The sequence below is a fragment of the Cheilinus undulatus genome, linkage group 19, assembly GCF_018320785.1.
Source record: "Cheilinus undulatus linkage group 19, ASM1832078v1, whole genome shotgun sequence".
NCBI classification, from domain to species: Eukaryota; Metazoa; Chordata; class Actinopteri; order Labriformes; family Labridae; genus Cheilinus; species Cheilinus undulatus.
The window spans coordinates 10,084,064-10,105,922 of NC_054883.1; the positions used below are offsets into that span (position 1 = coordinate 10,084,064).

General features: G+C 38.7%; 2 protein-coding genes across 4 annotated transcripts in view; one reads left to right on the plus strand and one right to left on the minus strand.

Annotated features, from left to right (window-relative positions):
• The window catches only part of ube3c (ubiquitin protein ligase E3C), a 44,486-nt gene extending 32,425 nt beyond the window's left edge, over positions 1-12,061 (minus strand). Inside the window, exons 1-11 of one of the 3 annotated variants that reach the window (XM_041814483.1) lie at positions 11,934-12,061; positions 10,935-11,045; positions 10,740-10,793; positions 10,521-10,595; positions 8,783-8,923; positions 8,574-8,689; positions 8,294-8,451; positions 7,973-8,126; positions 6,331-6,551; positions 6,076-6,227; positions 3,893-4,080 (exon numbers count right to left, since the gene is read on the minus strand). In XM_041814483.1, coding sequence (XP_041670417.1) covers positions 3,893-4,080; positions 6,076-6,227; positions 6,331-6,551; positions 7,973-8,126; positions 8,294-8,451; positions 8,574-8,689; positions 8,783-8,923; positions 10,521-10,595; positions 10,740-10,793; positions 10,935-11,000 — 1,325 coding nt within the window. In that variant the 5' untranslated portion in view covers positions 11,001-11,045; positions 11,934-12,061. Of the gene's footprint in view, positions 1-3,892; positions 4,081-6,075; positions 6,228-6,330; positions 6,552-7,972; positions 8,127-8,293; positions 8,452-8,573; positions 8,690-8,782; positions 8,924-10,520; positions 10,596-10,739; positions 10,794-10,934; positions 11,046-11,193; positions 11,215-11,367; positions 11,389-11,933 lie in introns of those variants that run through there. The other 2 variants (XM_041814485.1, XM_041814484.1) reach the window with 2 other exon arrangements.
• A 6,802-nt stretch (positions 12,062-18,863) lies between these two features.
• Positions 18,864-20,966, plus strand: mnx1 (motor neuron and pancreas homeobox 1). The gene is made up of 3 exons (XM_041814646.1): positions 18,864-19,362; positions 20,082-20,242; positions 20,682-20,966. Exons 1-3 carry the CDS (start codon positions 18,864-18,866, stop codon positions 20,964-20,966), a joined length of 945 nt encoding a protein of 314 aa, XP_041670580.1.
• Positions 20,967-21,859: the final 893 nt, after the last annotated feature.

Below are 21,859 nucleotides of genomic sequence, written 5' to 3' on the forward strand. Positions count from 1 at the left end.
AAAGAGATACAAGAAAGTAAAGCTGGAAAAATATCCTCATCTCAATGTCAACCCTCAAATTCCCATTCAATCTGCAAAGGCCCATTCAAATCTCCCAAAATGGAAATGAGAATCAGGAGCAGGGTGTCAGACAGCCCCTCAATAAGGCTTGAAAAATGGTTTACCGAGCACACGCCATCTGTCAGGACTACAAGGCTCAGGAGAGAGGCGAGGAGGAGTGTGGCGGGCTCATAACAAGTGATGCGAGTGTTTGATTGAAATGGGAAACAAAGCACTAAATGCCAGCTGACATGCTGATTTACGGCCTGAGAGAACCCAAACCCCCATTTCAATCATGGAATGAACCGCTAATAAACAAAGTCAAGACATCAAAAGGGGTTACGTGTGCTTGTGTATGTGTGCGTGTAAAGCAGCATGATGAATAACACCCAGATCATTTCGTTTTTGCAGTAATGAAAGAATCTCTGTTCAGCAGAAAAAATAACAGCCGTGCTCGGGTTAAATTTGATACAATAAAACCCAAAAGTGGATATTTTTGTAGACTGTTGTACCGGCATCATTGTCTCATGAAAACACAAAAATCACAGCAACCACTGAAAAGTAAATGAAGCTCATCTGCAATCACTTTCATCAGAGCAAGCCCTGTTAGCAACAGAGTGCTACATTTAGCAAAGCTAAACAATTAAAGTGAAATTACACCAAATATCCAATTCTAAACAATTAAAGAGAAATTACACCATACTCACAAGAACAAACCTGAGCTTCAGGCAATTATCAAACTAATCAGACATCCATTTCCTCTGCAAAGCTTTTAGATCCTAAAAAAATCATTTCATGAGACATTTTACATATTTATTAAAAGGCAGCGTGCCGGGCCCGCCGGACGACCGGCCAGCCTTGCTCTTTTTTGCTGTACGAGCAGTAAATCAAGGCCGGGATGCAATTTGCTCCCCTTAGCCTCTTGTAAAGCTATCCCGTCCACTCCTGCAGTGATTAATCTTTCTCAGTGAGCTAATTATTTTGTACAGATATCCAATAATGATGGAAGACGAAGGGCAGGATTTATGGTAAAAGGGAGGGAAAGGAGGAAGCAGTAAAATTTTGTAAAAATAAGGCAAATAATTCAAATCTTCTGAATTCTGATCAACCAAGTGATAGCTATACTGCAGCATCACTTGTTTACCATCTGAGTCAAGACACTTCTTTTAACAGGATGCCAATTATCTTTTTTTTTTCCTTTCTGCTTTTTAAACCTAAAGGAAAAATAACGGATAGACAACAGGATGTCACATTACCAGATTTTTACGGGGCCTTTTATACCGTTTAGAGACAGGACAGTGGATGTAGCAGAAAATCAAGAAGGGGGGTGGTAGGGTATGTATATGATTTTGAAAAAAACAACAATAAAGATACCTTTCCAATACTGTAGCAACAAAAACAGAAGTTCAAGGCATTTAATATTATGTGCTGTAAACTCCAGTACAAGTCTGGTTTTGGAATCTCCCAAGGGGAGAAAGGTTCAAACCGTCCTCCTATATGATCAGTTTCTGAGCAGCTGTGTCGATCTTTTAGCACCATCTGTTTTCGCCGTATGGAGTTTGCCCATCTACTAGCTTGAGCATGGAAGGACTTGGGCGCTGAGCTTGCGGTGATTCATAGATATCTTGAGTGTAGATGTCTAGCGCTATCTGCACGGGATTAGTAGTACCTGGGGACCTCTGATAATATATGAATCACCCCCTGATGTCAGTGTTTGGTGCAGTGCATTCAAACAGGATGGGCAAAGTCTGTAATGTACTCAAATTTACTGACATTTCCGGAGGAAAAAATTAAGGTGCCACATGGCCACAGCAATGAATAACACAGGGAATTTCTACTCCTAAATTCCATACAAAAATATAACGCAGTACAGGCCTTTTGCAAGTGCCATTGTCTTCATGTATCCCAAACTTTAACCAGTGTTTATGATAACATGTGCCTGTGTATCTGCAGGTACTCAAACAGAAGAAGAAGAAAAAGTCAAGCAATATTACATCCCTCCTGTTAATGTAAAGTAGGAGTTACATGTTGTTAAAAATAACCTCGTGTTGTCATCTGTTCAAAGTCTTCAGGAGTTGATGTTCTTCTGCACTTTAATCATTTTGGATCATTACACGCCAACAACAGCCTCCCTCACACAGATCAGCTGTTAAAGCCTAATCTCTGAAAGTTGTGCGACACATTTCCGAAAAAGGAAACAACGACACATTTCAAATAATAAATGACGCTATGTATGAAACGTATGGTTAAATAATACTGATATAAGATCAGGCACAGGCAGAGAAGCTGTAGGAGGCAGAGCAGAAAGGCTGGGTTATAAGAGAGCAGCAGTGCATACACATGGTTAGGATGGTGCAGTTTAAATTAATCAGTTAAGAAAAATAAAGTCGTTTTTGAACAAAAGCTGACGTGAACTTATAAAAAAGGCAGTATTAATAACTCATTTGTGTCAAAACTTTTTTGACAATGTCCTACGCAGCCTCTGTCAATCATCCAATCAGATAAAGGAGCAGAAAAGCTGCACTGACTGTAAAATTTAAGTTACAACCCTAATTCACAGGGATGCTTATTTGCATAGGATATTTTTACATATATTCCCTGTTTTCTTTACATTCATAATTTTGACCTAATGGGAGCAAACCCAGCTGGTTTGGCTTGTGCTAATATATATTCCAGCCGATCTGAGCTGTGAAGCAGCTGCTTGCAATCCACAGTGGAGGGGTGAACTTTCAACTGAATTAGGTTTTCAGTGTATGACAGTAGCAGCTGCACGCAAATGCAGTTATGACATTGCATGTCTCAGAACTTTATAAATCTCAGTAAACTGTATAAGCCACAGCCAACTTTTAAGATGAAAATACAGGTATCAAAAGTGACGTATACACCAGATTCTATGGTACATTTTATGGTGTGGTATGGTATTTTACACTTACACTTCATTTAAATTGCACAAATCTGTGAATTTCAAACTGCTTTCTTTCTTTAAGTGAAAAATAAGAAGATCTGAAGTTTTCTTGACCTTTCGTAAAATTTGACACAATCAACCATTAAAATAATGGACATCTGTCACTTTAAAACACTTAGTATTGAAAGTATCTAAACATAGATCATTTAAAAAAACTATAATACACTGTAACATATCAACAACCTGTCCTTTTTATGCACCAACACCCCCACACATTTAAATCAACTAGCTCTACTAATAATTAACTAGAGCAGGTCCACCATCCATGACGCTCAGTCTGGATCACCTCCCGTCAGTCAATGCACCCCCCTCCCACCCCCCACACACACACAATCACAAACACAGCACCTCTGACATCCTGGCCCTAATGTAATCAACCTGAGAAGGGGTAATTGCCCTCATCCAGAGCTGACAGTTTTCCTGACATCCCTGCTTCCTTTGCCGGTTGTAAATGCCAGCGGGTGCGGATCGCTGATAACCACCCGCCTCACTTTGCCGTTATTTACATTACTGCTTACAGCGCGGAAACACATAAAGACACAGTTTTCCTCTCAATCAGGTGGATGTGTAAACAAGCTCTGTGGATGCAAAAATGTCCCCGACAAGGCGTGTAAATTGTTATGATGTGAAATAAAATTGAAGAGGGCGATAAATTTGTTGTCATGTTATGTTTTGATTCAGAAACACCTGATTTCCTAAGATTACATCCTTGCTACAGCTGCGATATTTCAACAACATGAAGGATTTTACAGAGATTAGAAAAGGATATCTGCTTTTTTAGATGAAAATGCAATACTGATTTTCTCATTTGTATGAAACAATGCCACAAAAAAACTCCATTTATTTTTCCTGAACTTTTTTCTAAGTCTTGCTGTTTTGTTCCTGTACCTGACTTTTGGCACCATGAGGCGATGCTGCACCATGAGTGTGTGACAGATGGATGCCATCATAGTGAAGACCTCCTCGCTGGCCGAATCTCTCCACACCAGGTTGAGCAGCGCGTTGGTCTGATGCTTCGTGTCGAGCTTGTGCACACACTCCTCTGTGATTAGCTGCACAGAGATCCTGCTGTCATCCTGTTGAAGAAGGAAATATGAAGGTTAAAGACTGGGACAAACAGGAGAACTTTGTAATGTTGAGCCAACACATTAGTCGATATTAATCTAAAGAACCTTTCCGCCTAAGTTTATGTGTTTAATCTTTTTTTAATAGATTTATTTTAGGCTTTTTGTGCCTTTATTGATAGAGGTGGACAGTGGATAGGGACAAGAGAGTGGGGAGAGACATGCAGGAAAGGGCCACAGGCTGGATTCAAACCCACATACATGGGGCACGCCGTAATCCACTAGGCCATCTGCACACCGTTTAATCATTTTTCAATGATTGGCATCAACTGATTCTCTTTTTCAAAACCATCTCCTTTAAATTTAACCTTAATCAAGTTTATCTTATTTATCAAGTGAAAGCGTTTAAGTCATCAAAGATCTATTTTTAGCTACTCTCAGTCTCGTCTTTCTCATGTCAACAAACATTTTAAATCACAGTTAGTCAACAAAATTAACTCGGTGACATGAGGGACATTACGGTCCAGGCCAGCACTAAATGTAAACATACTGTATGTTTGTACATCAAATCACTATTCAATAAAGTTTAAAAAATATAGACAAAGCTAGAATAGACCTGTTGGGAGACCCCCAAATAAGGCTAATGGGCAAAATGTTTAGTAAGTCAATTTTGTGGGCATCTATTGCACATTTTAATAGTTGTTTGTGATTTTCACAATAATATTCAAAAAGTACTAAATATATCGTATAAATAGTAATTATTGGTTAAAATAAAATAACAATGCAATGGAAGACAAACAGATAGAAACTAGAAGGTATTTTCTCCCATGGGGGTGGTATTTTTTATTATTTGAGTACATTTAGTTTCCAAGGTACATGCGATGCCATCACAGTGTTTCCCTTTTTTTTTGTTTTTTATACCATCTCAAGACCTCCTGGGCTCCTGCACTGCACATCCTTAAAGTCTGTGCTTAGTGCTTAGCCTTTAGGGTGGACTCAAACTGAGACAGGGCCAGAGTCTTGAACAGGTAGGCCATTAAGATGCCCCACCAGGTGAAGGCACAGTGAACCAATGCTACCGGGCCGTTTGAAGACCAATGTATTTTTTTTATTTATTTATTTTTTCTGGATGTGGCAGGACAATTGCTTGTAAGTCTAACTCCATTACAACATATGCCAGCTACCAATATTCTGTCTGCAATGAGAGCATCCACTGCTGAAAATGACCAGAAAATGTTGTAGTTAATGTGACATGTACAATTATCCATGTTTTTTTATGTTGATATGAAGTGGTAATTATAAGGAATGTTATCTTTTAAATGTGTTACTGAGGTACTTGTCAATAGTAAGTGTATTAATGTTGACTATAACACTCATGTAAAAGTACAGTTACTGTGGTTAAAATTTACTTCAGTAAAAGTAAAAGTAAGGGTCTATAAATCTAGTAAGAAGTATTTAATTCAAAGTTTACTACAAGTACAGAGAACTAAGTAGCTACTGAAGAGCTGTACAGTAAAATATGACTTTCCTTACTGGAAAGAACAACAACAGAATAGATCTCCAACCAGGTTTGTTCAGCCAAAATCACACCACTATTATAATGTAAAGTACACAGCAACATTGGCAATGTAAATTTAATTCAAAGAGTTACATTTATATAACTACACTTAAATCTATACTGGTCCACACTACAGAAAGTTTAACTAAAGCTTTAAAATGTTAAATATCTTACAATATCACAGCAGCTGCAAAAATTCTCAATAATCTGTGGTAAGATGGGTCTCCTCTTACAAGACACAGAGAATCAACTTCATTGAAAGGAAATACACACTATTGCACTATGTGTTCTTTAGGAGGCCCAAAGTCACAGGCAGGAACTCTGACTCAGTAGATAACTTCACACATGGTGCATGTTTCTTGCATCAAAAACAACCATAATCCACCAGAAACATAAGCAAAAAAGTCTAGTGGAAACTTCTGTCAGTCTACATTATGCACGTATCTTACCTGCATGGTTGGAGGATGGATGCCAGTGTCGTCCTCGTCCTCTGAGTCGCTGTTTACCTCAGGCCTGCTGCTGCTCTCAGACACAGGAAGCAGTGGCAGCAGCGTCTGCAGAGCCCGAAGATACAGCAGGAGACCCTCCTCTGATAGTGAGCCTGTCAACACACAATCACCACATTATTGTGCAGATCTTCATCTATGTGAATTCCTTTAAGATTTATGCTTTAAAAGAGATGTATTTATTTCATCACTACCCACTTAGGCAGTTCTCCCCTGCAGAGAGGACAAAGTAAAACACCCATGGTGCCTTGCTCTGTGGCGAGGAAGAGGAGCTGATGGTGTCCTGGAGGGAGCTCAGGAAGGCCTCAAAGGGGAATGAGAGACGGACATCAGCCAGTGCCGGGATAAAGAAGTGAAAGATCTGCTCGGTGAATGGTGCAGAGATAAACTCCTCGGTAAAGGCTGCAAATACAAACTGCCTGAAAGACGATAACACAAACACAAGTTCTGCATGAGACATTTGGAAAAGACAAATTCTCATGTGCCATGTTTAAGCAGAAATTAGCTGAGAGGGTAGCTTGTTATAACATCACTTTACTCATTCTGCACCAATATTGGGTCTGCAAACAGCATTGCTTTGTGTGGCCCAGCCACACACATCTGGTGGGTAAAGTGAGATAATTAGCTGTGAGAGTCAGTGTGTACACAAGTTTCTCTCACTCCCGCCTTGCTTTTCTTCAAAGAAGAAAAGAAGTTCCCTGTCGTTTGTTTTTAAGAATGTCTGAAACTGAGGGCAAACAGCCTGATTTTCTGCACTCCAGAGAACGAGCGAGTCTCGAGCTCTTTTATGGCTTGTTGTAAATTGGTCTTCGAAGCAATTACTGCTTTGCCACTGACTGGAGAGGACAAAACCCTGCTGTAGTTTGTCTGATCTGTTTAATGGAGGATTTTTAAAGAATTCACCAGAGACAAAGAGTTTTCGTTCCTGGTGTCATGCAGTTGTTGTCTCTCAGTGGCTGATAAGCAGCAGTTTGGGAGGTCTGCGGACATCATTAACTTCAGTCTATCCTTATGATCCAATTATGTGAGGACTGTAATGGACTGTGAATAAGGCTACATTTGAAGAAAGCATGACGACTGTCATGACGCTAGATTTTTAAACTTTAATATGATACTAATAATGCTAAAACGATATTGTTGCCTCTTTTGATACCTTGACAGCCATGAAATTTCAAGCCAGGCACCTATTTGGGTAATTTTGTTTTTTATTTACAAAAAATTCAGGCAATCTGCTGCACACTTTTAATTTGCCCATACACATTGATTGCCAATTTATCCACGCAATCAACACAATGCGGTCTCCTTCTCTTATGGCAGCTTTTGTAAAAAATGTAACAAAAGATCTGTAGTCTTTTTCTTTTTAATCTTTAGTACTTATTGTTACCTTTTATCATTCATACAATGAAGACTGAACTGTTTGCAAATTTGCTTTGAAAAGTGTCAGAAAAATACTGAAACCTCAGATCACATTACAAGTTCAGCAATGCATTAATGCACAATTAACTACTAAAATATCAGTTACTGATGGAGACTTCAACAGACAGTGTCCCAAAGGCTTTTCTTTTTTCTCTAAGAGAAATTTCAGAAATCAATGGTGACATTGTCTACTGCATACAACAGTATTTTTTTTTCTTCTTGCAAGTAACTAATCAAATTTATCCCTACAGTAATTTTAAAACCAAACTGCATGAAAGATAATATATAGGGAATAAAGTAAGCAATGACTGGAACTAGTTAATCATGGAACAATGTACACAAAACTTCTTTCCAATGAAAAATATTTCATTACAATAGATAACTTATATCTGTATAAATTTTAAGGATGAGTTCTGGGTTGTACCTTGTGCCTGTTGTGCAGGAGGAGTAGGTAAAGTGCAGAGGTTTGAGAATGTGCTCCAACAATGTGCTTGCTAGGGGGACAGAGGGAGCGTCGCTATAGTCCAGACTGGAAGGGAGCCTGTGATTCACTAGAATATAAAGCGACCTGTAGTATCCTGAAGAGAATACAGAGGGAGAAATATGAAGACACCAGCTTATCCATTGGAACATCTATAAATATGTTAAAATACTAAACATTATCTCCAAACACTCTTCTATGTGCAGTAATTATAATAAGAGGGTTATTTGGAGATGATGAAATAAAAATTTGCTGTATTCTCACCTTTCTGTACCATATAGTGCAAAATCTGCTCGAGTAATGAAGCTACATAGTTAGCATCGGGAATAACAGGAAGATACGTTTTCTCTGAAGAAAAGATTTCTAGCATCCGCATAGGAACAGCCAAATTCAAACCATCATCACTGCAGTTTTGTAGCAGTCTGCAGAGGAAAAAAGAGGGGCCAGTCAGATCAATAAAACAGTGTTAATAATGCTTGTTTTAAAATTTTTGCATCCAGCAGCTTAAATGATGATTTCATTATTCATTTTTAAATTACTGTACCTGCAGCAGAAGCCTAAGATCCTCTTGATCTGAAACATACATGTATCTCTATGCTGGCCCACCAGCAGCTTTACAAACTGACTGTTGAGTTTCACCAGGTTCTGGCACAACCATATCTTTTTAAACACACAAAAAAGACAGACTTTGTAAAATGCTTTGTATCAGTTTGTGTGTAATTTAAGAGTGCTGAAGAGATCACAAATTCTCACCAATCTATGTGCATCCATGCTCTGTCTGTAGAAAAATATGAGTTGTCTTGATAGAAGGCTGAGACCAGGACCGTCCAAGATATGCTGCCCCGCCAGAGTTTGGCTGACACATTCGTCAAATCTGGCCCTCTGGGTGGCATACTGGAAGAAGTGGTACGAATGTTACAAATTTCAAACAGCACAGATCTACAGTTAAATGCATTAAAAGAAACAATTCCATATCAAGTGTTTCATTTCATAACCAGAGGACAGACTTGAGATTATTTTCTTTATACAGCCTTATCTTATGAGGTGTTAATGCCTCATATAAATATGCTATTTGGGTAAGCAGAAACGAGCTAGCCATGATCTGTGATTCATAAATAAGACTGTCAACATTTTTTGGTACTTTGAAAGGATTCAAAAGCATGTGAAACAATAAAATTTTGGCTATCTCCATGATCAGATGTGTCAGAAAGTACTGAAGCTTAGAAAAAAAAGCACAAAATACTGAGCTTCAGTCACATTTTCAGCAAAAAGCTGCCCAGAATTAGAACTGGGCAATTAATCAAAAAATAATCGAAATCGACATTTAGAGCCTATAACCGACAAAAACCTGCCATGTCAATTATTTCATTTTTTCTCCCTTGTAATATCTCTCTCTACTAATGCACCGTCCCCTTAAAAACAAACTACTAGCTGTGTAGTCATGTGATAGGCAGCCAGGTAGTTTCATTTCAGCTGTGTATTTTGATTTCAGTTTTTCAATAAATAACCATAAATTGCTCATCTCTGTGTGTACCTTTCAGTTATTCTTTTGAAATCACACAAATATTGTGTTGTTGTTTTCTTGTGTTTTGTGTTATGTTTTCTTCTATATCTTTCTGTCCTGCAGCGAAGAGAGAGGTGGATGGCACCTCTCTCTTTGCTGCAGGACAGAAAGATACAGAAGATCTTTCATACCATCAGCAATGAGACTATATAATTCTATCATAAACAGATGAGACTCCAGACAAATGAATTTCCCTTTGGGGATAAATAAAGTTATTGTATTGTGTTGTATTGTATTGTATTGTATTGTATTGTATTGTATATTTACAGAAAAAACAGAGTCAGAGGTTGGGGGTTAAATAATTGTTCATTAATCGTAATCGAAGTAAAAAGCCCAATTAATCGTGATTTTGATTTTTGCCATAATTGCCCAGCCCTAATTTTTCGGCAATGTTCCAGTGCCAAAAAGTTGACACTGCTTTTGTGCAACTGTGTAGGAGTTTACCCACATTTATTTAGAAGTTAAAAACAAGAAATTACAGATAAATGGCCACTGATATTGTAATAGTTTTAATAGAATTATATAGTTGTTTAAAATTCTGTTACATTGGCAACTGGAAAAAGGCTGTCTGCCATTCGTATCAGGAAGCACCTGTGTAAGAATCCGCCACATACATGTTGTGTCACTTGCCAACACAAAGGTGATGGTTTGTGTCTCTTCATCAGGATTAAATCAGTGGTAACTATCAGTGCCAACACCCAGACCAAGCAGTCAAACAGGGTTTTACTTCACATTTCTGAAGATGGATACATCAATCCATCCATGCTAACTGACTACCAAGAGACCACAATACAGTATTACAAGCAACATTCATAAACCACCCTATGAGGCAACAGCACTCACCATAGTCAGTTTGTAGAAAATCCAACCTTATTAAGAGACTTAATTATCAGACTCAACAAAACAAAAACATACAATTTTACTAACCTGTCGTTTCAAGTCCAGGTAGCCACGTATGTAGGACTGGATGATAATGGCATTCTTCAGTCTTTTTCTTTCATCCTGAGTAGTTTAGGAAAACAAGTTGGTACCAATTAAACTATGATATTATTAGCTTCAAAATCAATGCAGGCAAATACCTTTTGGTCATGAAATAGTGGCATGGAAAACTTGACTTCATGGGTAGCTTGTAAAACACAAACTTACTTCTCTTTTTCTTCTTTCTTCTTGTGTGCGGTGCAGCAGGGATGCTTTCTCCTCCTAAGAAGAGGCACAGGAAAAAAATAAGATCCCTTTGAACATTAATATGCTATGTTTAGGTTAATTAAATTGTACGATTCAAATCTGTTTTGTGGCAGACGCTGTAACTGGGTAATAAAGCTTTGTTTAATTTTCACTTGCCTTTTTACTTGCTCCTCCAAGTGAAACCTTGGGTCTTGTTTTGAAATCTCCTTCAAAGCTAAACATTTTCAGATTTTTCCCATCGACTGATTAACAGGTTGACTCTAGTTTCTGAAAGAGAAAGCGAAACGAACATGAGTTCAGAGCCGTGCTATAATAGCTTATAGCTGATATAAGACCTTGAACGAGAGACGAAATAAAACCAAAAAAAATCCGAGGACTCGTGACTTTAAACTAATAAATTTAGCGTGATACTAACAGAAAAAAACAAGCTCTGCCATCTGTGGTTTACCCAGACAAAATGAAGTTGCGTACATTAGCAATAATGACATGACAGCATGTTAACTTCAGGCAGTTATCAGGCTGGCATATCCTGTTGGTTCCAACAATAGTTAGCTAGCCGGTGTAACGGTTGAACTAGTAGCCGTGTTACCTGGTGACTTTCATCTGAATGCGCCAGTGTTCGTCGTAGTTTCAGTAGCCAGTTGAACACAAACAAAATCCTCTCAAATGCCTTTGTTTAACTTATCACGATGACAGCAAAACATACTCATCAGTTTTATATTTAAGGGTAAAATTTTACAATAGACATTGGTGTCGAATATTCTGTGTCCAACGTGTGTTATAACGATGACAACCGCAGAAGCATCCGGCTGGAAGTCGCCAGTTAACACGGTCACTCGTTAAACCGAAACACCGGTTACCTTTGCTAGCTTATGACTCAGCAGCTGTCATGCTGTAAATGTTGACGTTGGCGTTATCTGAGTCAAACGAGATACAGAGACAACAAATTATAAAACACGCACTAATGTCAAAGAGCGAAACTAATATATGTATTTGAGGCTAACATGATTTTTTTGACGCTAGCACTGCAGCTAGCTAGCAGGGCAGCTAAGCACTTAGGCAGGCTACTGTTACGGGGGTTTTCTCCCTATCCGCTATTCATTTATGACACTGCTTTTGGAACAGGACACTATCCTGAGAATTAGAATCGTTTACCTTTGACTTTTGAATTAGGGAGTGAAACTGACTCAGTAACTCTTGAAAGGCAGCTAAAGTTAATCCAAACGTCAGGTCTTCTTTTCCTTCTCTTTCTAGAAATCAACACAACACAGGGAACAGCAAACTTAACTGCATCCGGTTCCTGGGATATCTGGGAGCTGATTGGGCAAAATCCATGCCAATAATATCCAGGCGTTTTAAACCCGCCTCACAACCAGATCCACGGAGAAGGTTCTGTGACGTGTGTCAGGGCTGTTTACATATCTATCACGTTAGATACTGGTTTACCTTTCCTTTTACCTGAACAGGAGGACAGTTATGACAAAACAGGGGCTTGTTAGGGTAATTTACAAATTCAATGATTAACCAACGACAGAACCTAAAGAGAGGTGGACAACAGTTTTTCCTGTTAAGTTATAAATTGTAAGCAAAGGTGAAGATAAATACTGAATTGACTATTCAAACTGAGCAAAAAAAGATTTATAAACTAAGCATGAGCCCAAATGCAAATTTAATCATTATTAATAATGAAACATAATGTATGTGTGTGTTTGTCGTGAATATGTTTTGGTGTACCTCAGGGCACAGTCCTAGGACAGAGTAGTTGTATGCGTTACTTTATGTTGAACAGATTCGGATGTACCTGACTTAGTCATAGGATTTCTTTTGTAAATCTTTACTGTAGAGCTACTTTGCTGTATTTCTCTTGTTTGACTTTCTCTCCAAGATTGTGTTACTATTGAATTGAAAGTAGTGCTGCCAAAGTATTAATTCATTAAATTAAAACTGCTTTTATGCCATATGAAAACCTGTACATCTCTTGAACACCTGTCAGTCTCCGATGTATGTCGCTTTGGACAAAAGCGTCTGCTAAATGACACTGTAACATTGCACTGGATTTTCGTATAATCTCATAAGGGTAATTGATTTTCTGTTTGGCTGCTTTATTATGAAAGACAATAAGGAGCTAATGACAGATCAAAGACTATGACCTGAACTTAACCTCAGACAAAGGAACTTGTTATAGACTGAAAATGATTTCAGGGACTATAAAAAGGTAAATGTTTGATAACAGAAGGTGCAGATGACTTTAAACTTGACAGCTGAACTGTCTTTGAATTATCTTCAAGTGAAAAGAGACATTAAGGAGCAGCAGCACTGAGGCTTCAGGGAGATTTTGCAGTGGTTTAAGAACAGTGTGCTGAAAGGGACAAAAGCATGTGATTGTGTACTCATTACACCATAAGACCTAATTTTTTTAGGGGCGTAGATGGTGTAGCGGTCAGGTTGTGCCCCATGTACAAGGGTGGCCAGAGTTCAAGTCTGGCCTGTGGCTCCTTTCCTGCATGTCTCACCCCCACTCTCTCATCTCTATTTCTGACTCTATCCACTGTCCTCCTCTCAAAAATAAAGGCATACCCCCCAAATACATCTAAATATATATGTATCATCTTTCAGAACCATTGATTGATTAGAGCAGGGGTGTCCAAACTATAGCCCAGGAGCCAAATGCAGCCTGCGAGCCATTTTGACTAGCCCTCAACAAATTCTTGAAATTGAATGAAAATTTGGTCCACATCAGAGCAGGAAGCTTGTACTAGACTACATTATTCCTCTTAGTTTCAGCACAAAGCAATACTACCATGTTAATTCTGTAAACAAACATTTTGACAAGATTAATTTGTTTATGTTATTTTTTCATGACTAAATTGAAACAACACCGTAAATGGTAAATATATTGGCAACCAAAATAATAATATCTTGATTTAAACCCTGACAGATCACATCAGCAAATAGCAGCACCAATCACGTTCCAGGGACAGAGCCAGTGGTATCAACGGCTGACTAGAGCACCCTGTGATCTGGTTGGCCACCTCAAACTCCATAAAATGATTAGTTATCTGCCTTGTCAGTCATGAAATAGCCATTTTGGCATGCCCAGTCACAAAGCATATCTTAACCATTATTAGACTGGTTTCACTAACTTTAATATCCTCAAGGTGAGGTGTATGAAAGTGGCCCCACCATCCTTATATATCTCTGTATGGGACCCCAAATGGAAAAAGTCTGGACGCCCCTGGATTAGAGTGAAAGAGCCGAGCTGAGTAAAGATGGCCTTCCATTACCAGCAATGTAAAGGCTTTTGATAACTGATAAAGATTTCACAGTGTTGCATCTTCATCAGATTGGTTATTTTAACTCTTTTGGGGGGGTTTGGTGGCAAAAAATAATTTTATAATACACTTGCATCATAAGTGTGGTATTGTGCGGTTTCTTTTTCATAAAGTCTTGTGCTCAACTGAGCATTATTTATTTATCTATTTATTTATTTACATTTTTAGTTTTAATTTAATTCAATTTTCGTGACAGCAGATAGGATGCTCTGAGAGATAGATTTATCTATCTGATTTATCTCTATACTTATGTAGCCCAGTGATATGCAATGGGAAGAATATTGAACAAGTGAATATTAGCAACATTTGTTGTAAAAATCTGAAGTAGGAAGCTTGCCTTGTAGTATCCCAGGCTGCATATGAAAATGTTGTTCTATGTCAAAAAATGCAGAAGGCCTGAGTGATCATGTTTATTTAGAGTGTTTTCAAAGAATTGCTGACAAAATCCACCATGGTCCAATAGCTTTCCATGTTAACAAAATTATTCATTAATGTTTGCCTGGTTGTTTACATACTGCATTAAATAATAAAAAGGAATAAAAAACACTTAAATGTTATTGTCAAGTCAGTGATGGCCTCCCACTTATTATTATTATTATTATTATTATTATTACCACAGTGGGATGGCCATTGACATACTGATTGCATATGCTTTTCAGGCTTTTCATTGGCTAAACGAATAAAGGCTTTAACAGCACGAGCACGCGAATAAGACAAATGTTTTCATCAATACCACCTGACTGAGCCTTTATATCCTGAAGGTGACGCAGGTATGATCCACTCTGTGAATTGATAACACATCCCAGACAAATTAATGCAACCAGCGTATCGAGTTTTATGATGTCTGTGAGAGAAAAAGAACAACCCTTCTTTCTGATCTGATTATCTGACATGGACGTTGATATTTTTCATAGAGCTCACGTTGAAGTGACGCCAGAGCTACAGATGTTTCTAAACAGCTTTTGCAGCGTCCATTTGTGCCAATCAAAGCCCACCTATCTGCTGAATTAATAGAGACAGTGCAGGTCCTTTTAATTTCTTTTTTATAACGAACGCATTTACCGAAAGTAATTGATATATAAACTGTCCCGATTTGTCACCGTGATTTGTATTTTAGTTAATTGTGAAAGTAATTACAGAGCAAATTAACAGCTTTCTGGAAACACCAAGGTTTTAGGGTCCGGTTCCATTCTGGGTGCCTTATTAATTTTCTCTCTCCTGGATGTGATGAAGAGGAGCAATAAATCTGGATGATCGGTGAAGGCCAATACTAAATGGCTCCATATTTCACCACTGCTTTAATAGAAATATTCATGCGAGGGCCTTTAATGAAATTAAACCCGCGATGGGGACAAGGAAGGAGTCCGGTTGGTGTGATAGGAACCAGGCATGAGGAGAGGGAGTGTAAGGAAACTGGTTTAATTGGTGAAAGGAAAAATAAGAAATTATTTTTGATATTTTACAAAGGGTGTAAAACAGCTACCGTTCCTCTTTAATGAGGGTTTTATTGAATCTAAGCATTTTAGTTAAGCAGTGGCAAATCTTAATTCTGTTAGGGCCCTAAAGGCAACATTTCATAGGGGGGTACTGACCAAAATTCCTTTCCATATTGCAATAAATAATGTGTACATTTCCATAGTTTACATTAGCATTATTTTTGAAAAAATAAAATAAAATAAAATACATGAACTTTGTGATATAAAAATAATTTATATAGTTTAGGATAGACAAGCCACATTTGCTAATATACCATTACTTTAAATTTCATTTTATTTTGTATTCCTCCACATTTTCCTTCAGTGACTGTCACTGACAAACTTTTGTTTCCACATGAATAATGCACAGGAAAATAAACAGCTAGTGCTGCATGGGGCCCCCTTAGGGGGGTTTCTAACTGTCATTGCAAATTTTGAGCCACAGCTATGGATTATAATTTGTTGGTTTAAAGTTTCCCCCCTTCTGACCTGGAGCCCCAAAATAGCCAGCTTTGTCTCTGAAGTGTCAAATATGCAGAAGCAGTGAAAGGCCATGCATCCACGCATTTTTATCATTACTCTGTTTTCCATAACAACAAGAAAATTACATTTGGTTTATTTTCTCAAATATCAATTACTGATCTCAAGAAAAAGATTTTATTGGATGTAAGCAGGTGGATTTTAGTTGAGCAGTGGAGAATGTAGAGACTGTTAGGGCCCAAAAGGCACAAGGCGGTGTCGAACAAAATTCATTACCATAGTGCAATAAATAATCTATTTCCACATTTCACATTAGTATGATTTTTAGAATTAAATAGTGAAAGTATGTAAATTCTGCAATAACAAAGTAGTTGATATTATTAAGAACAAACAAGCAATGTTGGCTCATATGCCATTATTTTTTAATGTTTTATTTCATTTTATTTCATGTTGAATTCCTCCACATTTTCCTTCAGTGACTCACTAACAAACTTAAGTTTTCACATTAATAATGCATGGGCAAATAAGTCTCACTGCTGCATAGGGCCCCCTTAGGGGGTTTCCAGCTGTCATTGCAAACTTTGCACATTTTGCGCAACTGCTATGGATTAAAGTTTATCTCCTTCTGATATGAAGCCTCAAATAGTAGCCTGCCTCCCCTGATGTTAAGCAGCACTTCTCTGAAACATCAGATCTGTCCACACACTTCAAAGACCATTCATACTTACATTTACTTTTACGCCATTTTCCATTATAGCAAGGTGAATAAATACTGGTAATTTTCTCAAATATCAGTTGTTATCTTGAGATCTCAAGAGAATCGACACTTTTCAGGGGAAAATAGCGATTATATCACAAAATATAAATATCAACAAGTCAAGATCTTAAGAAAACAAGCAGGAATGACTCCACAAGGTTTGCAAATAAAATAAAATTAAAAAAACATTTTTTTTTAAAGGATAGCTTCATTTAGAATTATTTAGGACGTTTTTGTGAAGATTCTGAGATATTGAAAACTCGTTTGCATTCCCCCTTATAAAACAATAATAATGATTATAATAATATATATATTTAAAAAAAAGCATCTGACGTCTTTCTGTCTGCCTTTCCTCTCTCTATTTTTTCCACCTCTCCGCGCAGGCCCCTGAACGCCCCACCCACATCAATCTCTCCATTATCATCCTGTAATTGGTCATGATCATCAGGGTCCACAATTAAATGGCGATCCTTTACTTGAAAACTACCCGCTGACTTGTTGATTTCCCCCGAGCAAATAAACGTCCCCGGAGCGCGGTTAGCTGATGAATTGACAAAAACTAATCAGCTTTATTGGTAGACAGGTTAAGGGCAAACTGGGTGTCAATAATTCTCATTTTGACCTCCTCTTCCATTAACTTTAAGTGGCTTATTAGACCCAAGCCACCCGGAGCCACGGGCCTATAAGCTCCAATCTTTCCACTGCGCACTTTTGGCCTTTCAATTACCCAATTTTTAGCCGCTCGTTGCGCACAGATTGGGCCAAAATGTGACTGATTCTGACAGCTAGGCCTGCTCTAATCTGTTCAGGGAAGTCCACTTTATTCCATGGCGACATTTCTATTTGATCAGTTTTCACCTACACCATATTTCTGGTGGAATAATAACATAACTTCTTTGTATTTTTTTTTGCTTTTAACGCACGAAAACACGTCCTGTAATTAACTTTATTTGCTGGTAGAATCACTGCGGCCTGAACCAAATCAATTTTGGTTATATATCTCCATTAGAACAGGCCAGAGAGCGTCTGTCACCCTCAGCTCTGAGGCGACAGAAGGAGGGCTTTTACTGAAATTTCCCTGTTGGCCTCTAAGGGTGCTCCAGCTCAAGATGTTCACTTTTACGCACGCTTTTCTGTCTTTTTTTAGCCTCCCCTTTCCTCTCCAACACAATTATATATGTTTCACTCATATTCAAAAAAAAGTAAAGATAAGCTTGGTATCATATTACGCTACCTTAAAAAGTTGGGTTGAAAATCCAGTTTTACACTATTGGATAAACAATCATCCAAACAGCCCTGTTTCCAGCAAATGTGCCCAATTTTGTTAAAATTCCGCGTGGTTTTCAGATTTGATGTTATTCTATGTTTTAAACATGATTATTATCCATAAGAAATGTGCCTCCAAGACAAAGAATACCTTAGATTTATTATCTAGAAAGTTAAAAAAAAATATTCCGACCTTTTGCATGTTTTGGGGGGAAAAGACGCAGATTTTTAACACAGATTTTTATCAGCTTGGATTGTTTCTGGCTTCAGAGGGATTCCAGTTAAAGTGAGCTTTGTCATAGTGGCGATGTGTACTCAAAAAAATGCAGCAGGAGAGACATACTCAGTGATTCCTATAATAATAGTTGAATAAAGTCTCAGTCAGTCACTGTGGAAACCTTGAATCCATAGCGCAACCGACACGAATTAGGCCCAAATATTGACAAAAGTGGCATCCACCTTTAAGTTAATTAAATGGGGTTTCATTGAAAATTTTTGCGTCATTTTCCTCTCAAAGTACCATTTTATGAACGCAGTAATAACGCTGTACACACGCTGCTGCACAGTGATGAGAGCACAGAGGCGTTGATGGCTCTATGACGCGTAGGCCGGCCCCCCTGCAGCCGGCTGCACCAATCGCCTCCATCTGTCAGGGATTAAGCGTGACACGCAGCTCCTCTCTCACACTCCGGAGCACATCCGAACTTTTGAGAGGTGGGAAACCGCCGCTTGCTTCTCCTTCGTTCACGGCAGCACAGGCGACAAGGACGCGCAAATGGAGAAGTCCAAAAACTTTCGCATTGACGCGCTGTTAGCAGTCGATACACCCAAAGTGCAGACCTCTCCTCTCGCGCTGGTCACTTCCCTGTCCTCCTCCTCTTCCTCCATCCCATCGTCTGGAAGCGTGGCGGCCGCGGAGCTGAGCACCAGCGCCGAGTCTTTACGCACGGAGACTCCCTCTCCTCCGAGGATTTCCACGTGCGGTTTGATTCCTAAACCGGGTTTCCTCAGCAGTCCGCACAGCATGGTTGGATTACACCCGCAGAGCACCGCAGGCATCCCGGCACAGGCTCTCTACGGACATCCCATGTACACTTACTCTGCAGCAGCGCTAACAGGCCAACACCCTGCCTTGTCCTACTCGTATCCGCACGGCTCCCATCACCACCACAGCAGCGATCCCATCAAACTGACAGCCAGCACCTTCCAGCTGGACCACTGGCTGCGGGTCTCCACGGCCGGCATGATGCTGCCAAAAATGTCAGACTTTAACAGTAAGTGCACATTTCATTACAGAAACTCCCAACCCAATTTGAATTCAAATAAAACCAAAAATATAATGTAGCTTTTTAGATATGGCGATCAAAACTGATCCAAACGTGTTAAAGGATGTGTTCTAATTCTGCTGATTGATATTATTGACAAAATGTATATAAAAAAATCATAAAGGCCTTAATGATGCAACGTTGTGGAACAGCTTCTGCAGCAATGCCTTACAATGGGATCTGGTAAAGTTATATTTTTATTTCCAAAAAATAAAGTCAGATTTTTGAGCACATTTCCTTCAGATACTGAACCTTCTGAATCAAGAGGCTGTCACACACTGATGGGTTTCTGAGAGGAACTAAAATGGACAGATAATGGACAGTGGGAAAATAGCAGAGGAGTGTGAAACCCACAGTCGACATGCTATTTGCTCACCAGATACTGCCGTTTTTGTTTCTGCTCGTTTTGGCAGATTTGTTCAAAATGGAGAGGCAAATAACTCCTCTGTGGCCATATTCAGAAGAGGATGGCCTTAATGTTTAAAGTTGGATGAGAAGCATTTAGATTTTTATTGCACCAAAACAACAAACTGCTGTTAGATATGTACTGATGGTTGCTTTGCATCACCCATCTCTTCATTTTCAGGTTATTCCAGGAATAATTTGGAGAAAATTTTTACTTTTTAGTGTCTGTAGTGTCTTATATATTGTCGTCTTTATATTTGCAGCTCAAGCTCAGTCCAATTTGCTTGGCAAGTGTAGAAGACCAAGAACTGCATTTACGAGTCAGCAGCTGCTGGAGCTGGAGCATCAGTTCAAGCTGAATAAGTACTTGTCACGACCCAAGCGCTTTGAAGTGGCCACATCCCTCATGCTCACAGAAACTCAGGTAAATGGAACTAAATATATGAAATAACATTTTTAAATCAGTGCTTTTAACACCCTCTGTTTTGAGTCGTCAATATGCTTTTTGAAATAAGACAAATCGTCCGTAAGATCTTTGAAATTTTGCTTCAAAAACATTTTCTTTGATTTCTTTTCCATGTGTAGTTTTACTTCATAAAAACAAACTTGCTCGCGCAAATTAAGTTAATCCAACAGATTTTGTTTTATATATTTTAAAGAATGATTCCACTAGATAATTAAAATAACATGTGTATCTTATAGGTATTTATGCATGATAATACTCTGAGATAATTGCAAAACAGTATAGGTCAATATAAGGCGATCTGGCGACCTTTACGCAATGTTTGCGCACAATTACGCACAGCCAACCTCCTGCTTTCTGCGTTTAAAATAAATAAACTAATGTGCATATCTCCGTTTAGGTTAAAATCTGGTTCCAGAACAGACGTATGAAGTGGAAGAGGAGTAAGAAGGCCAAAGAGCAAGCGGCCCAAGAGGCCGAGAAGAAAGGCACCAAGACCAGCCAGGAGAAATCAGACGGACTCGAACAGTCGGACTATAACAGCAAGACAGACTCCAAAAATGGTAGAATAAGAGACTTCAGAGACAGTGACGACGACGAGGGAGATAATTTCCTGTACAACTCTTCAGACTGCTCCTCGGACGACGAGAGGAACCACGCCAGTGACATCAGTCCGCAGCCGTGAAGATGAAGAGGAGTGAAGGTGGCAATCTCCGTTTCTAACGACTGTGGGGGGATTGTCGCAATAAAAATGCAGTTGCATGTAATCCTCTAATGAACTCCATGGAATTTATGAGCATCTTTTGTTGTCATAAAGAATAAAAATTTAGGTCAAGACTAGAAGATCTTGGTGTCAAAACAAGCAATAAATCAGGAGGTTAAAATCACCTTCCAGCTCTGCTATAGGTAAACTGTGACTCATTGCATGGTTTGGAAACGCTGTAAACTGGCTCAGGATTCTGCAGTATCTCCTTGCTATGTTGGTTATTTTTTAGCAATAAATTCAATAACATCACGTAGTCCAAACAACAGTAAATAGACCGACATTTGTTCTTATTTTGGCCTATTTTGTTCCTTATGATGTCCCGTAGTAATTCAAATTACGCTGGAATAAATGTCATGTTTATTTTTCTATACTGTATTTATAAATGTAATACAAATGCATGCTAAATTATTGTTTAGCGTCCTTCTTGGTGCCAACAATGTGAAATAAAATTTTTTTGTATAAAATTCAGCTGGTGTCTTTCGCACACGTCTTAAAAAATAGTCCTTCTGATTTATGGCTGACTCGCAGTGTGCTGCGGCGCGGATGCGTACAGAGGCTGTGGTGTTTTTCTCCTTGCTCTGACAGCTCGGGTCATGGGAATTACTGTTAATAGCGCTGTCGGATCTGTGCAAACGTGCAGTGAGAGCAAACAGCGAGTAGGCAGGCAGACGGAGGAAACATTTCACACCACACTAGCAATGGACTCGCATTAATAAAGCCTTTTAAACGGCGCGTTGAGCGACATTTTGGCTGCCGCATGAACTATTTTCAGGGCTGAAATCATTTAAGGCCTTAAGAGCTGCTCTTAAAAT